The 17,102-nt window shown below is 42.9% G+C and overlaps 1 protein-coding gene across 1 annotated transcript; it reads right to left on the bottom strand.

Annotated features, from left to right (window-relative positions):
• Nucleotides 1–1,303: 1,303 nt before the first annotated feature.
• On the bottom strand, nt 1,304–15,234 carry LOC129127348 (interleukin-9 receptor-like). The gene is made up of 9 exons (XM_054643905.2): nt 9,762–15,234; nt 8,794–8,884; nt 8,292–8,400; nt 6,838–7,031; nt 6,002–6,147; nt 5,511–5,685; nt 5,146–5,260; nt 4,036–4,120; nt 1,304–3,548 (listed from the first exon to the last, which is right to left on the bottom strand). The coding sequence occupies exons 2-9, from the start codon at nt 8,870–8,872 to the stop codon at nt 3,009–3,011; spliced, it is 1,443 nt and encodes a 480-aa protein (XP_054499880.1). The 5' UTR covers nt 8,873–8,884; nt 9,762–15,234; the 3' UTR covers nt 1,304–3,008.
• Between the last annotated feature and the right edge of the window lie 1,868 nt (nt 15,235–17,102).

Consider the following 17,102-nt stretch of genomic DNA (forward strand, 5'->3'; position numbering starts at 1 on the left):
GGAGCGGGGACACTGCTCCAGGGAGGGGGACAGTGCCCTGGGGAGGGGGGACACTGCTCCGGGGAGGGGGACACTGCCCTGGGGAGCGGGGACACTGCCCTGGGGAGGGGGACACTGCCCTGGGGAGGGGGACACTGCTCCAGGGAGGGGGACACTGCTCTGGGGAGCGGGGACACTGCTCCAGGGAGGGGGACACTGCCCTGGGGAGGGGGACACTGCCCTGGGGAGGGGGACACTGCTCCAGGGAGGGGGACACTGCCCTGGGGAGCGGGGACACTGCCCTGGGGAGGGGGGACACTGCCCTGGGGAGGGGGACACTGCCCTGGGGAGGGGGACACTGCTCCAGGGAGGGGGACACTGCTCCAGGGAGGGGGACACTGCCCTGGGGAGCGGGACACTGCCCTGGGGAGGGGGACAGTGCCCTGGGGAGGGGGACACTGCTCCAGGGAGGGGGACAGTGCCCTGGGGAGGGGGACACTGCCCTGGGGAGCGGGGACACTGCTCCGGGGAGGGGGACACTGCTCCAGGGAGGGGGACAGTGCCCTGGGGAGGGGGACACTGCCCTGGGGAGCGGGGACACTGCTCCAGGGAGGGGGACACTGCCCTGGGGAGGGGGGACACTGCTCCGGGGAGGGGGACACTGCCCTGGGGAGGGGGGACACTGCTCCGGGGAGGGGGACACTGCCCTGGGGAGGGGGACAGTGCCCTGGGGAGCGGGGACACTGCCCTGGGGAGCGGGGACACTGCCCTGGGGAGGGGGACAGTGCCCTGGGGAGCGGGGACACTGCCCTGGGGAGGGGGACAGTGCCCTGGGGAGCGGGGACAGTGCCCTGGGGAGCGGGGACACTGCTCCAGGGAGGGGGACACTGCCCTGGGGAGCGGGGACACTGCTCCAGGGAGGGGGACACTGCCCTGGGGAGCGGGGACACTGCCCTGGGGAGGGGGACACTGCCCTGGGGAGGGGGACACTGCTCCGGGGAGGGGGACACTGCTCCGGGGAGGGGGACACTGCCCTGGGGAGGGGGACACTGCCCTGGGGAGCGGGAGACACTACCACATCCACTCAAGGGGGCTATCCAAATATAACTAACTGAAGCCCGTGCCCAGGGGCCATACAGGAAGCGACACAAAAACAGAACTGAAGACAAGCTGTGTGCCTCAGACCTAGATGGAGGCTAAATAGAGTCCCCATGCCCTGGGCAGTTTATGTGAGTAGGAGTCCCAGGTGAGACAGACAAACCAAACCAAACCAAACCAAACCAACCCAACCCAAACCAACAACCCCCAAACACACCACCAAAAAGCATATCTACAATTAAACCAAAATCTTTGTCACAGAACATTTCCAGCTCCTTAGTGGCTTACAAGCACTACTTAAGTACCTTCCAAAATAGTTTCTTTTGACAAAACTCAATAGAAGAAAAAGGGGAAAATGCTGTCTACTTTGTTCTGGTTGCAGGTGATACAAATAGCATGCGCTCAGTAGTCCCAGGATATGAAAGGCTTCACAGGTTTGACCATAGCCAATATTATGTCTCTTTATTAGACTGTAGTTCTCTATCTTCCACTGGAAGGATATGTATCACTCTTAGAGGCAAAAGTCAGCCTTAGAATAGTTCAGAGATTCTGGAAGAAGCTGTGAAAAACCATAGCTTGAACCTAATACCGGTCTCAAAAATGACACACCAAAAAAAGTACAAAAAAATTTTAAAAACAAAGGAAACGGGAAAAAAAGGGGGGAGGGGGGGCTTTAGAAAATTTGTAGTATTTCAGTGGCTAAATAAAAATGAGGCTTTGTTTTTCCAAAGACCTAATTGTAAAGAAGAGGCATTTTGGTTTTAGCTGCAACAACTAATATTTTTAAGTAATTCCATAAAAGCAGAAGCAGCTAAAAGTTTTTAAGAGGTTTCACTTGGAGAACTGCTGATGCTGGAATATCATTTCAGCCTTTCAACCATCAGCCTGTCATCTGCAGACTCAGTTCTTATAGACTTCCTATCTTGCCCTGATGGACACAAGCAGCACAGTCTTTGACTTTTCATTTCTCTCAAATAATTTCTGACTACATTCAATCTCAGTTTTCTTTTGCTTCTCTATTAATGCAAACTCCCTTAATGCACTCTCCCTTCCATAGAAGCCTGACCTGCTTCTCCTTACTCATATCTGAATATAATTGTTCCCATTCTCATTTTGCTAATACAGCTGGTACAGAATACCTTATTAACAAAACAAGATTTTATGAAAATGGTTATATTTCTGTGCAGACATGTTCATAAGAAAGGGGGAACTCACCACGTCTGCGAGGTTCTTGTCTGCCAAGAACTGATGAATCTAAGATACAATTGATCTGACAATTTCAAAAAGCGTCCCTCAGATTCTGAAGATTTGAAATTTGGGACAATACATCAAACCGCGCTATGGGGTCTAAAAGTTTGGGATCACCAACATTCTCCTGGTATGTGGCATTGTTTTACTGATTTTCTCATTCTGGGGAAATAACAGTAACTGTTAATGACAGCAACATCATGTACTTCTCTTGCCATTAGATTGTAGCGGAGTAATAGAAGCACCCTTGAATATAGTTTCTGTAAGTTAAAAAGCACCAAGAACCAGAAATGGGATATTTTTCAGGTATCAGAAAAGCCCTTTGCTTAAAACACTGAAAACTAATCACTGCTATCACCTCCTGTGGCATCACACAAATCAGATGTTAACTCCTCTACCTGTTCCTGTTTTTCTTACAGATAAAGACTGCTCACAACAGTTTAGCACACTTTTTGGAAAGGGTGTCTCGACACAGCAGCCAGAAGGTTAATTTAGGGAATGCCTGTAGGGGTAGTATTTGCTGGACAGGGAACTTAGTCACAATCTTCTTCTGAAGTACAGCAATTGAGGATGTGTTTTAAAATGATACATGTTTGAAACTGTCTGCACAGTCACCATTTGTGCTGCTTGGGAGGTGATAGGAGAGCACAAGGAACTTTGTAGGCAATATTCTTCAGGGAAGGTCACTGATCTTTCTGATGTTTAACATGATTATTGTGATTAGAAAGCTTCAGTAGTTCAGCGGAAATCAAACCTCCTGTGGTATCATTGTCACACAAAGTACAATAGTCACTACCACTGAATAACACATCTTTTATCCCCAAAGATTCTCGAAGCATAAGAAAGTCACCTTTTCCATGCTGTGAGTGAGAGGGATAATTCCTTCCAACACTAGGGCTCTCAAGGTTGTCTTTAATTATTTCAGAGAATTTCGGGCCAACAGTATCATCAGCATGGTTTGGTGCAAACAATAGTCCTGGCCACATCTTTATCTCTTCTGCTCTTATGTACCTGATGGGGACATACTGCTGGCTTGGACCTGAGGCAAATGCAAAGTTTTCTTCTGCAGTAACCACATCTGTACTTCCCGTAGGTTCCAATGAGATCTGGGAAATCAGTTCTTGGGTGTTTAGATCAAAAACTCTATCTGCATTCACTTTGCTTGAGTTGCTGGCCTCTTCTCTTTCAAGCTGGCTACAAGCCTCATTCAGTCCAACCCAGTCCTAATGAAAGCATCAGTAACTTGGGGTCATTTTGCATAGTTACTCCAAAATAACTTTTCTTTCTTTATATAGCTTTGGCACAATAACCCAGATGTTTAGTGCAAATCCAACAGGTAAAGTTAGAATAATAGGGTAAAAACCTAGCAGCTAATTTCACAAATTTTTACAAGAATTTTTACAAGATTACACCACTAGAATATAATGCAAGCTGCTGGTATCACTTTGGTTTGGAAAAGGTGCACCTTTTGCATTCACTCTGAGCTGGGAGCCACTGAAGGAGTTCCACTTCTAAGGAGCAAGAGGCTGGACAGAAGCTCTGGTGGTTAACTAGTATGTGGAAGCAGCAAAATGAGAAACTATAACCTTTTAGGAAGATCAGAATCATGTATCAGTAACTCTGCTCAGGAGCTAGAATTATTAATCCCAGAAAAAAATCCTCCTCTCATAAACGGAGGGTCATAAGAAAGAAATGAAATTTATTTCTTACCTTAAAATTCCCATTGTGCAAACTATAGAGTGGCTGAAAGAAAGCAGCTGGCGTGGGAATGTTAAAGCAGGCGAGGCTTTTTGCCCTAAAGTGAGAAAACACCACTTAAAAAAAATAGAGTTTTTCTGTGCTCCGTCTCCATGATACTGGCTAGATGAACCCCAGCCCACTTTGTTACTAAGATTGCACAAGAAGCCCACTCATCATAATTTCTGACTTCTCGTGCAATTATTTTTCTGCCACCTGTGCATGCATTTAATGTTTCTAACCTGAAGCACAGTCTCATAAGTTCATTTGGACTATGCCACAAACTTAATATACTTGTCTACTACTCATTATATACACTGAGCTATTTAAGCATTTGTTTATCAGCTTACTTGATCTAAACCACTGTTTCTGAAAGTATTTTAAAGAGTTCTGGTTTCATTACATTTAAACAGAGAAATTCTGCCAGACATTCTTGCCCCTTTATTGGAGTCTATCCTATAAAAATATTTTATCATGTGGACATAATGTGTTCTGTTTCTCTACAAAAGATGTGTATATGGAGCATAATAATATATGTCAAGGTAAAAAAGAAAGAGGTACCTATCCTCTGCCAGAATAAAAAATTGCAGAGGATTTTTGAACCAAGGTTCTGAAACCACTTTTTTCTCTGTGCAACTTGGTCTCAAATGAATCAGAGTCAGTTTATTTTGCCTTTATTGGTATTTTACTTACTGACTCCTGCCAGGAATATCACATGTAGCTTAGCATTGACATTCGTTTAACAGCCTTTATGGGTTGCTGTGTACTTGCACTTTTAATTTATCTACATGAAACTTCAAATATTTCCATGTGCTTAAATTTCTTTAACTTTAAGATACCATCATCCTTGGACTTCAGCCAAATTTGGGAGTCTCAAAGGTATTTTGGTCTCCTTAAGGACTGTATAGTGTGTCATTAACTATCATCAGCCAAGGAACATGTCACATTCCAAGATTGTCAGAAGACCTTTTGGAAATTACTGAGTCTGTGCAGCAGAAACAGGAAGAAAAAATAATGTAATGACTCTTGATTTACCCTTTTCAGGCCATAAAGATCAAGGGGAACTTATTGAAAATCACATACCTTGAGGAAAGCTTGCAGTTCCAGAATAAATAGAGTAGAGTGCCAAAACTCAGAGGAATGAACAAGTACTGCATAGTTTTGATATTTAGAATCTTTTCCGAGACTTTGGGGACATCTAGAAAAAGAATCAGCACAAAATTTTTTAATGAAAAGTCTGGAAGTCAAGATAGAACCCCAAATAACCAAGGATTGCAAATGAAACAGGCAGCTAAAGGCCTTAAGGAAAATAATTTGGCTATGAATAATTGAAGAAAGCTAGCTCTGATTTGAAAAGCTTCCTTTTACCTTTTTTTTTTTTTTTTTTTTTTTTTTTTTTTTTAACATGGACATTAAAAGAAACAAAATGAGATGAATATTCTTTGTACCTGCTCTTTTTAACACTGTCGTCTGGCTCCACTCACTCCATTGACTGTGGTATGAATTCTCATTTTCAGAAACTTTGCAGCGAACTCTTGCAGCATAAGCAATGCCACTGCGAAGCTCTGTGGCTTCAATTTCTACTTGTGGAAGTGAACTGGGCAGTGTCTTGTTCATTGCAACCTGCAAAGTATTACAAAGCATTGCTGTTAATGAGATTGGGCAAAAGGATGGTCTTTTAAATACTCTTTTTTTGTTGGTTTTTCCCTTCTCTGTTCCATGTTTTCTTTTTTTTAGATGCAAGAAGAGGGCCTGAATAATGATGCAGGGTTCATAAGAAGGAGAGTTATTGAACTTCAGTATTGATGTTTAATGTAAAATCTCTCAGCCTTAGTATGGGAAACCAGAAAGGCCATCTTAAGCCAGCTGGCGGAGCTCAGTGGCAAGGCCATTGTACCCGAAGAAAAAGGTAGGATCACTGTATGCCTCATCCAGTTACCTCCCAGGACATGCTGTACTCCTTATACTGCAACTCATATTGGAGAATTTCAGCGAGGTACCAAGGCACATTCCACACACTCCACCATATCTGGCACTTGCTGGCAGTGGCATTGCTCTGGATGTTCAAAGGTGGATCAAGTTTTACTACAAATAGAGGAGGTGAGGTTTTTTTCACAGTGTTTGGGACACCACAAAAGAAAATGCATGATATTAGGGTGACTGAAATAATGGAAATAAAGCTGAGTCTAAAGAGGGATACTAACACTAGCAGTAGACCAAGTTAGCTTACAGCATCAGAACAGCTACAGATCTGACATAAATTAAGGATAACTCCAGTAGTCCCTAGGGTTAATCTTGCAAGCAAAGAACCACTCTGGATATCACTTTCTGCCCTTACAACATACCACAAATACGGACAGGTTTTGAGAATTTCTCCCTGGTACCAGGCCATGGGACACTCCGTTAAAATCTACGACTCCTCATTACATAATTTCTTAGAGAAAAATAAAACAACAAAACGAACAAATAATTGAAGCAATCCAATTGCAAATTACCCCGGGCACAAGAAAACATGATGCAGATGAGAAGTATTGTTGAATGGTGCTCCAGAGCCAGCCCCTCTGAAGTCTGGGAAAAGTCAGGATGGAGAGACTCAGCGACTGCATCCTTACTGGTGCAGTCCACACAGTGCAATCTCTGGGGATGGGCAGACTTGATTGTTTTCATTGTTTTCCCTTGCTATCTTTGAGACATCCTTTGTTAGGCAGCATATCAGACCTATCCTGAAGCTGCTGGGCAGAGCCTCAGCTCTCAGCTGTCCTGGTTCATACTTACTGTGCTTGCGGGGATTGTACTCTAGAAAGGCCATGTATGTCTGATTACATCCAAAGAAGTTTCCCTGGAGAGAGACTCTATAACCATCTGTTTCCAAGATCTGGCTGGCTAGATGAATTGTGCAGTGGTACTGATTCTGCATGCTCTCTGTGGCAGTCAGTTTGCAGCTGGCGTTGTGGCCCTTTGACCAGAGGCTAGAAGAATAAAAAGGCTGAAAGTTTCTTTTAAGTCATACAATTTAAGTGCTTTTCAGTTTATGCATATGTGGCACCTTAGCACAGCACCACACTCTGGAAGACCATGAACCTCTTTAGTGCAGACAGCAAGCAAACCAGCTGGCTGGATGGATGGCAGGGCTGGATAGGAAGAAGACACCTTTATAACCTTACTGCTGAGAGCACCAGATCTCATGGAAGCTGCACATAGCATCCGGTAGCTGTTCCCTACTCCCTCTGAAAGTGAGAGAGCTGCTGTCACTGCAGGAAAGCAGGTGGGTTGGGGGAAAGAGTGGATGGACAGTTGGTTACAAGTGCATAGCACAAAGGTAACAATAAGCTGTTCATTAAGTCCTCTTTCACTACAAACAAACCACTACTGACAGCAAAGTATATTCAAAGATGCTTTGCCTTTTTGTGGTTTAGCCACTTGTTAGCAATTTTTTCACATTGCATGTGATCCCACAGGAAACTGGGATATCACAGTTTATCAGCTTGCCCATCTTTCCATAGATTTAAAACCTAGTATTAATAAGAGTTAGGCTATTTTTTACTTAACCGTAGCAGAATATAAGGCATCTAACTCAGAGTGGCTTACCATCATATAATAGTTACTGGTGGTCAAGTCAATGTTTCTACATAACCTAAATACATTAAACTCAAGTTATCCTATCAATTAGCAAACTATTCACCTGATTTCTTCTATTAGAGGAAAAATTATTCAGATAATATTCTAAATCTATTTAACTATTCAGATAATATTCTAAATCTCTTATTAAAGATTATGACTTGTATTTATATATATAATGTACATTAAACCATTAGGTGTTTAATTTCTAGGCAAAAAGGAAATAAATTATTAGAAGTTGATTAGACAGCTTTACATAGGATGGGCTCTGGAAGTTCCCAGGTCATGGGGACCCAGAGGCCAGGAAGGAAAGGTTTTCTGCTCTGAGATGCCTGCCAGAATGGTTCACTGAACAGGTGGAGAGCCCACAGCTGACGGGAGACCATGCAGCCATGTGCACTTGACTGCTGTGGCCCCTGAGGCTGTTGTACCACAGGAGAGAGCAGCTTCTGAGGCCTGGGGTGATGGGGTGGCAGAGCTAGCTGTGCCACAGGTCTCCTGCTGTGGAGGGAGTAAAGCCCACAGCTGGGCTCCATCTCTGCTTCTCAGTTCTGTCCTGTCCAAGCCAGCGCTGGGGCTACCACAGACAGCTCTTGGTGTGCAGCTCTTACTTGGTGAAATGCAGGTGGAAAGGTCCATTGCCCATGGGCTTCTCCGTTACCCACATGCAGCTCACGGTAGTCATGTAGTTATTCAGGCAGCTTAGGCTGCCAGAGAGCTCTGCAGAGGAAGGAGACCAGAACTGGATTCATATATCACTGGATGATGCCTTGCTCAGCACACTAAATAAATGCATTACTTGCTAGTACTTCCTTTGCTGACACTGCATCAGATCTTCCTCATCATGTTCTTACTCTGTTGTAACACACTTCACTGCATGAGATGAGTGTAAGATCATAGGGCAGGGACCTTGGGCAGTGGCTGCACTTTTTCTGGTGCCCAGGTTGTCCTGGCTCAGTCCCCTAGGCCTGGCATTGTCAGCCAGCTGTACTGGCTCCTGGGACAGGGTAGTCACAAGACCTTGGATTCCATACCAAAGGGTCTGTGAATGAAAAATGAGCACAGGTGTGTGCCTGTCTTTGTGCAGTGGACCTATTCCAGATCTCCTCTTACCTCTCCCTCTTCCTCCACCAAAGAGCAGCGCAGCAGCAATGCACAGCTGGAGCCCCAAATGCCACACAACTCCTCCCATTCCAGATAGTATCTAGAACAGAATAATAATTCAGACCAGTTTTGTTGGTATTTCTACCAGTGGGTTGAAGCGTTAGCTGCATACTTCTGCCAGCCTGACAAAAGCTGATCCTGAATCTGTCAGAAAGGGCACCAACTCAGCTATATAATTCCTTCTATAGGAACTGTTCTTCTCATAGCAGTAAATAGTACTTTGCACTAAAGCACCACCTGCCTGAAAGGAAATCTACAATTCCTGCAATTTTATCAAGGGTGGGAGAAGGTGTGGGTGTTCTATCTTTCTTTCTTCCTGCATTTTTGTCATCTGGTTTGTGACAATTGAAGAGCAGCAGAGAGCCACAGTGGGTTGGAACCAATGTTTATGTTTTCCCAAATCCTGTTTCTGACCATAGTCAAAACCAGATGCTTAGAGAGAATCATAGTAATAGAGCATCCATGCTTCTCTCTGAGCATTCTCAGCCTCCAGACATTTGCAGCTCACAGGCCTCCCGGAGCAACGTTATTTCTGCATATTCAGAAAACGGACACAGAGAATAACTGATATGATCCTGGTCAAAGCACTCATTGGGAGATATAGAATACTTAGGGCCTAGTCATTATCCCAATTCACTGAAGGCTTATGCAAGGATGTTTGGAGAACATCTTCCACAATATGGGACTCTACATCTCTACAAGGTTATTGTGGGCTCACTCTCTTTCTTTTTAACCAAAAATTCAATTCTCGGAATTGTCTCCTGATGAAGTTTTAATTTAAAATTACACTTTTTCACTAAAAGTTTCTGATTTGATGATTTTTTGGCAACATGTAATATGAAGAATATGGACCTGATCTATGTAGCAATATGTGGTGTTTAAAAAAGATGTTTCCAGTTTGCATTATTTGCTGTTACCTGAGCACAGCAAATGAGCCCAACGCCACTGCAAGGAGACGGCTGCTCCAAAGAGCCTGAAACCCAGAAAACTTAGAGTGAGTTTGTAGACAGAGACCACTAATCAGTATAAACAAAAACAGTTTCTTGAAAGTTAAAAACAATATTGAAGGAACAATGTTTGCACTACTTGACTAGCACAGACACTGAACAGAGCTTTACAACTGGGGTAACAAGAGGGTGGAATGTTCAGTCTCAAAAGAGCTTGGGTTAGTTATTATAAGAAAAAAAAGAAAAAACAATACCAAACAAAACTTGCCAGAGATTATGATCTCTCTCTTTCAGAAGAAGCTGGGGAAAAGGGAAGGAGTGTCAGGATAGGAGAAAAAATAAGTACAGCATTAGCACAGGACCAAGGGTATATAGCCCGACTTTAGAATAATATTATGATTTCTAACCAACAAAGGATCTGAAGCAGTCTTGAATAGAAGCGTGCGAGAAAAACCCTATGCTTAGCAAGGGCTGTGATATAGTAATCATTAGAATTGTTTTACTGAAGAGATTAAGCGACCTGATCCATAACCAAGAATATCCTTCCAGTCATGAATTTCACAAAGCTAGACAACAGCATCCATGTATAACTTCTTGCATGTGATTATGCCTGACTATAGTTCCCCTTGTCTGAATTAAATTGTAAAATAATTACAATGTTTCAGAAACTAATCAAGAGAAAAGGAGTATTTCTGGCTTTCATTTCACAACGTCTTCAGTTACAGGTTTTTAAAAAATACCCTGTTTTGCTGCAGACTTTCTTCAGGGTGGGGGTTGTTTAGAGGAAGTGTCACCATTAGCTGATTTTAGCAGGGAGGCTGGGAGGCCTCTTGTGCTTATCATTCTAATCAGGTTTGCTTATGGTCCCTGTGATAAATACAGTAATTCTGACTAAATATGAAATAGAGAGAGGTGCATTAAGTAGAATTATTCATGTGCTTACAAGAAGTTGTGTTCAGGCACACAAGCAAACAAACTTAGGTCAAGATAAGTAAACCAGGACAGAATGTTTCCAGGTAGTTGCTACTAATTTGATAAACTCCCCCCACTCCCACGCAAGAAGTTCTTTGTTCAGTTCTGCAACATTTGAAATGTGTTAGACATTTCTGGCTCTCTGGCTCTCCTGGAAGCAAATACAGCATGTTTAAATGCAAATTTTTGTGTTAGAAGCCATAAACGTTAGTCATAATTAGGTCACGGAGCACTGAATTCTGAAAGACTTACCAGAAAATAATTTCAAGAAGTAGCACATAACCAGCTGAATGAGATTCTGCAGTACATTAATACAATTAGAGGAGCTAACATACAGACTGTGGATACATATAAATTAAAAGAAAAGTTATTGCAGCTACATGTAGCATTAGAAACACTATTAATTTCTTCTGTTGGAATCAATGCTTTAAATAAAAAATTGTTGTCAATATGAAAATGCTTCTGAAAAGGGAGGTGTGAATGATTTAGTCCTGGATAACTTTACTCAGAAATCAACAGTTATAGACCAAGTAAATCTTTTTAACTTAGCCAAAGGAAAGGCTAAGTAGTCATTTCACACCAGCCATAAGTACCTTACATGAGAAGATGATTTCAGGTAGGAGAAAAGTATTTTCTTATTTTTTAAATCTACGAGAGAAATATGGAAAGAGTCCGGTAGTTGGACACTGAAGGTAGATACAATTAGACAGAAATGAAGAATTTTTACAAAGGGGAGCCATCTTTATTGCTGAAACCTCTCGCCTAAACGTATGCAAGACTTGTAGTCCTCCTATTAGCTCAGAGGGAAGCCCAGTACTAGCAGTGCAGGTAGAATTACAGCAGCTTCTAGCAGTGGAAGAAAAATCAACTTCTTAGCTGGATGTCTTGGGGACCAGACTACTGCTGCTTTCTTGTGTTCTAATGCCCAGTTTCTGCAGCACTGCAAAGTTGTGGGTGAAGGCAGAAAAGCTGTACGAGAACTACAAAGAAAGAAAGGAGAACCACCTTCACTCTGCAGGAAGAGACAAAATTTCTGAGACGATGCCCTGAAATGATACATCAGGTATGCTGCCAGCAGTCTATCAGCACCAGGAGGTGGTAATGACCTCGATTTCCAAAGTGGTCTCAAGTTGGTTCCAATGGTGTTTCCATCCTTTCTGTATGTTTCCAGGGAAGAATTCTGCCTGTTATCTGCTCAAGGAAATGAGGCCTTGTATCTGTGCCTTTCCCCTCCCCTCCTGTGGTTCCTGTCTACACTTCCCAAAAGCAATTTTAAGTAATTTTAACCAGAATTTGTACAACACAGATTTTCCAAATGCTTTCAACTTCTTATTAACAGAAAGACAGATGACTGACTGCTATTGCTAAATCTATCACCAGAAATTAATATTCTGGGATTTACCCCCAGATTTGGGGTCCAGTTGAATATATAATAAAACAATAACATTTTCTCATAAGAATTTATAAGGTAAAATTAATTATTTGACAGATACCACTGAGAGAGGAAGTAGTGCAAGCAGTTGACAACACAGTCTCAGCATGTGGGTAGCCTAGATATCATCTAGGTTTCAGAAACTCTGTAAAGCAGAGCTTTACAGGGAGACTTGAGGAATAAGGTTGATGTGGCCCAAGAGAATTGTAAGCAGCACCTTCAATGTGTAAGCAGTAGTATGGAGGATGATTGGGAGAAGTAGATTTAATGATCTAGTTAAACATAACTCTAACATCATAGAGTTAACGTCTAGATAGGGAAGTGAGAGATGACAGGAAGACAAGAAGAAGCTGTCAGTGACTTTAAAAGTGGGGACAAGAAGCTTATGTTTGATGAGATAGAGAAAAGAGATAGAAGAAATGTGTAGATAAATGTAATGGGCTCAAATGGATGGACATAAAATAGGATTTTTGTGTCTCTGACTCTTGGATGGCTACAAGTAAGATCAGTTTACAAAAGCCTGATAAAACATGAAGTAAGGATTTTGCATGGAGATACGTGCATAAGATTCTTCAATATGCTTGGGGTATCCTCTGATACATATGATATTATATGCCAGCCCATAGCAGACAGCTGGGAGTTCTAGGCTTTATTCCACTTCTGACATCAACATTTTTATAAGGTATGTTGCTTAATCAATGTAAATTTTTCTTCTTGCAGCTCATTCACATGATCTTCTATACTCACCTAAATCTCAGAGAAAGTCAGAAACTTCAGGCTCTGATTTGGCAGTGGCTCTGGACTCTTTCAAAATGTGTTTTGCTTGTTCTCGCTCCCAGAGCAAGATTCTGATATTGATAAGACACTTGACAAGGTCTAGCAATGCATGTTTGCAGCCCAGAAAGCACGTTGTATCCTGGGCTGCATCAAAAGCAGCATGACCAGCAGATTAAGGGAGAGGATTCTACCTCTCTACTCTGCTTTTGTGAGACCCCCACTTGCAGTACTGTGTCCAGTTCTGGGGTCCTCAACATAAGAAGCATGGAGTTGCTAGAGCAAATCTGGAGGAGGCCAAAGAGATGATCAGAGAACTGGAGTCCCTCTGCTATGGAGACAGGATGAGAGCTGGGCTTGTTCATCTTGGAGAAGAGAAGGATCCAGGGAGAACTTAGAGTCCCTTCCAATACATAAAAGAGCTATAAGAAAGCTGGAGATGGGCATGTAGTGATGGGGCAAGGGGGTATGGCTTCCAATAAGAAGAGGCCAGGGTTATATGGGGTATTGTGCAGAAATTTTTCCCTGTGAGGGCGATTAGACATTGGCACAAGTTGTCCAGAAAAGACATTCCTACCCCATCCCTGGCGGTGTTCCAGGTCAGGTTGAGTGGGGCTTGCAGCAACCTGGTCTAGTAGAAGCTGTTGCTGCCCATGGCAGAGGGTTTGAAGATCCCTTCCAGATGAAGCTATTCCAGAATTCTATGATACAATGAGTGGTGCACAGTGGGAGCAGACACAGCAGATCTGCACCCTTGAATGCTCAGTTTCCATTCCTTACATTTTAGCAATTAGTCATAAATGACTTGCTCTCCCGTGGCCATAATCTCTTCCTTTGCTTACGTCTCTTCCAGAGGCAGCACTAACAAGCACTAAAGATAAGACACTGACTAGCACCTACAAAGTAAAACAGTGACAGGCAATAGCATGTCTGTACCAACAGGTACACCCCTTCATCCACTAAGATTACCCAAAGTGCAGAGTCTCCAGAGCAATCTGTCATGCTAGTATGTGTAATAGGAGGGGTACCCATTGCAAACAATCATCCCTGCCTATAAGAAAATACTTTTGTAGGTCCTTAAAGAAAAATTAGTGATACCTTATCTACCTTCTGAATATCTAGGCCTCTAAGCACACGTTTGACAGAAACACATCAAATGTGCACAACAGGGTCGGATGAGACTTATCCTGGGGAATAAGGAAAAGGTAGTTGGATTTTCTTATCTGCACAGATTATCCAAGAGAACCCCATATAACAAGCCTTTTTCTCTCTTCATCTTTAGAGAGCCATTTTCCCAACAATTTGATGCCCACAAACAGCCACGTACTTTTAGATGTGATATACTTGGATCCCAGAAAGAAAGCTGCTTCAAATGATGATTGCAATAAAGCAATATTCATACACACACACACATATATATACACATACATTTAAAAAGTATGCTCATGTCTGCAAAGTCCCAAACACTAAGGACTATTTTGGCTGGATTCCTTTACATTCATCTCTTGCAGTCAGAGAGGAGTACCTTGTTCAAGATGGCTCTTCTTTCAAGCACAATCCATCAGAATTATTGCAACAGTGGTGTTTTGTGCTCAGCAAACGACCAGAACAGAAGTGCAAAGACACTTCTGATCTTCAGGCTCCTAGTTCAAGAAACAATATAGAATTCCACAGTAGACGTGCTCAGTAGACGTCCCCTAACATTACATACTGGAATGCATAGAACAGAAATATGGTAAACTGTCTTACCAGCAAAAAAGAAATGTCACTTTTCACCCTGCTTCTGTCCCTTGATAGTTTAAGCTGTGTGGTTTGATGATCAGGCAGTAGCAGCAGTGGCATAATAAAACAGAGCTTACTGTGCCTGATTTTAAAGATAATCTCAAGAACCAATGAAAAACTGCTCTGATTATCAGATTGAGTTAAAGTAGCTATATATGTAACTTCTCATTAGTTATGGAGAAACAGGAATTTCTGCTAAAGGGTTAACATTTAAAAGGGCAAGTAATTTGCTGAATAGAAAAGTGTCTGCTTGCAACTTTTATATAAATAGGTCAACAAAATAACTTTCTAAGTGACCTAAAGCCATTTCCTAGCCCTGTTGGATGTGGGGCTAAACTGCTTCCAGCCAAGACCTGTGCCCAAATGTGCTCAGACCCCTGCAGCATCCCTGAGCTTCCCTGCCCTGTACTTCTTCCACAGCTGATTGCTGCACTGTGCTCAAAGGGCAGCTCTGGAAGCAAAGGCAAACAACCATTGCAGTGCTTCCTTGTCCTGATCCTAGAGTGTGTAAGGAACAGATCTTCCCATGCCCAGCAGCAATGATGCAATGGCAGTGTTACAGCCAGGAATCCATCAAGTCAGTCCTGTACATGGGTCTAGTGAGAGAACAGAGAGAGAGAAGCAGTCAAAGAACAGACTAACAGTGTGTCAGTATCAGCTTCTGGGGCCAAGAGACAGGGAGGCAGGGGCCATGCAGAAATGGAGATGGACATTTCCAAACTGGTAATCAGACTGGATTGTGGTGCTTCTCCCAGTACGTGCTTTTTGACCCTATTGTTCCTGGGGGAAAAAAAAATTCCAAATCAGAAGTGCTAGATCAGGGACATTTGCAGTTTGCTCGTAAGAGGCACTGAAAACCCCCCACCTCAATCCCCTCCACATTCACAGTGACAACTCCCTGACCAAAAGCTTAATTGTTATACATTGCTTCAAAGGAAACAACTTCCATTATTTTAATACCCTTGTGTCACACACTTGTTCATGAAGTCTGCCTCCTAGGGTGAGCAGAGATAATTTCCAGCCCAACATAACACCAAACCACCACCATCTATCAGATGTACAGCCAGATAGTGTTCCAGTAACAGAAACAGTTTCTTCAGCAGTTCTGTGGCTATCATTACAAATGGAAACAGAGCACACAGGACTGAGATGTAAAGGGCCCAGAAAAACAAGCAAGTTTCTCCTTTAAGCAGCCTGGGGTCAGTTACCACAGTGTAGCTTCTGAAGTGAAAAGAGCTGCAAGATGAAGCTGCAGAAGACTGTGCTGAGACCACCAGAAATGCTTCTGTCCAGTACACATTTGCATCAACATGATCACAATGCAAGCTGCCCTCATAGGATAGTGTGGGGCAGTCAGGTCTTCAGGGCAGTGAAGCTGGGGTGATTCTCTGCTGGATTCTCTGCTGCCTTGTGGAGGGCATGTGAGGGATCAGTAGCAGCAGGGAGCATGCATCAGCACATGAAGACAACTACTCCCATGACTTATCACAGCACATGACAAGAAAAATAGAAAATAAGGAGGGAAGAAACCAAAGAAGCTAATATATCTTAGAGCAGTACCCAGGAAGCCACTGAGCTAGGGATGTACTGGGGGAGTAATAACTACATGGACAAAACTAAGTCATTTAGGTCCAAAATCAACACAGCAAATACCATGGCAGATCTGAACAATCAAACCAGAGGATGTGGATGCAATGCAGTACTGTCCCAGTGCTCACCTATGAAAAAAACAGCTTCTACTTACTACAGTGCTCTCTCCAGTTTAGGGAGCTTGGGGTTGCCTATAGTCTCAGGTAAGAGAAAGGGGTGAGGGAAGGGAGTTTATTGGTATCACAGCAACAACAGATAATTACTACACTGCAAACATGCATCATTCACCACCAAGGTTCTCTCAAGATACGACCTTCTGGAGCCAAGCAGTCTATGGGTTAGTAGCACTATGTCTATGTAAGATGAAGGTCTTCACATTCAATTTCAGTATTACTCTTCAGTGACTTTTTAAGACATGTATCCTGAACAAATCAGAGATATGGAGATGCCAGAGAGAAAAATGGATTCAAGGTTACAGTGCAGTTTCATATTTGGCTTTATTAGCTAGCAGAAATTGCTCAAAATTTGTGCTACTGACCTGTTAACTGCAGCAGAGCAAGTCCAAGGCAGAAGTGGCAGGCATATGCAGGTAAGACAATGTTTCGATAATTGTGGCAAAATTCTAAAAGCTGCTCAATTAAAATGCTTGAGAAGTGCAGGGAGAGAGTCTGACTCAATAGAAAAGCCAAGTAGTGAGAGCTTGTTTAGAATTATATATATTTTGAAGTCTTTTCATTTGCAGACTCCACCTGGAAAATCTT

Source organism: Agelaius phoeniceus, chromosome 16 (genome assembly GCF_051311805.1).
Source record: "Agelaius phoeniceus isolate bAgePho1 chromosome 16, bAgePho1.hap1, whole genome shotgun sequence".
Taxonomy (NCBI): Eukaryota; Metazoa; Chordata; class Aves; order Passeriformes; family Icteridae; genus Agelaius; species Agelaius phoeniceus.

Coding starts and splice junctions, on each gene's coding strand:
- LOC129127348 (XM_054643905.2), bottom strand. CDS start 8,872: ATGGGAGGAGTTGTGTGGCATTTGGGGCTCCAGCTGTGCATTGCTGCT. Junction 8,401..8,793: donor TGGTGGAGGAAGAGGGAGAG/GTAAGAGGAGAT, acceptor CTTCCTCTGCAG/AGCTCTCTGGCAGCCTAAGC. Junction 7,032..8,291: donor TTCCACCTGCATTTCACCAA/GTAAGAGCTGCA, acceptor TTATTCTTCTAG/CCTCTGGTCAAAGGGCCACA.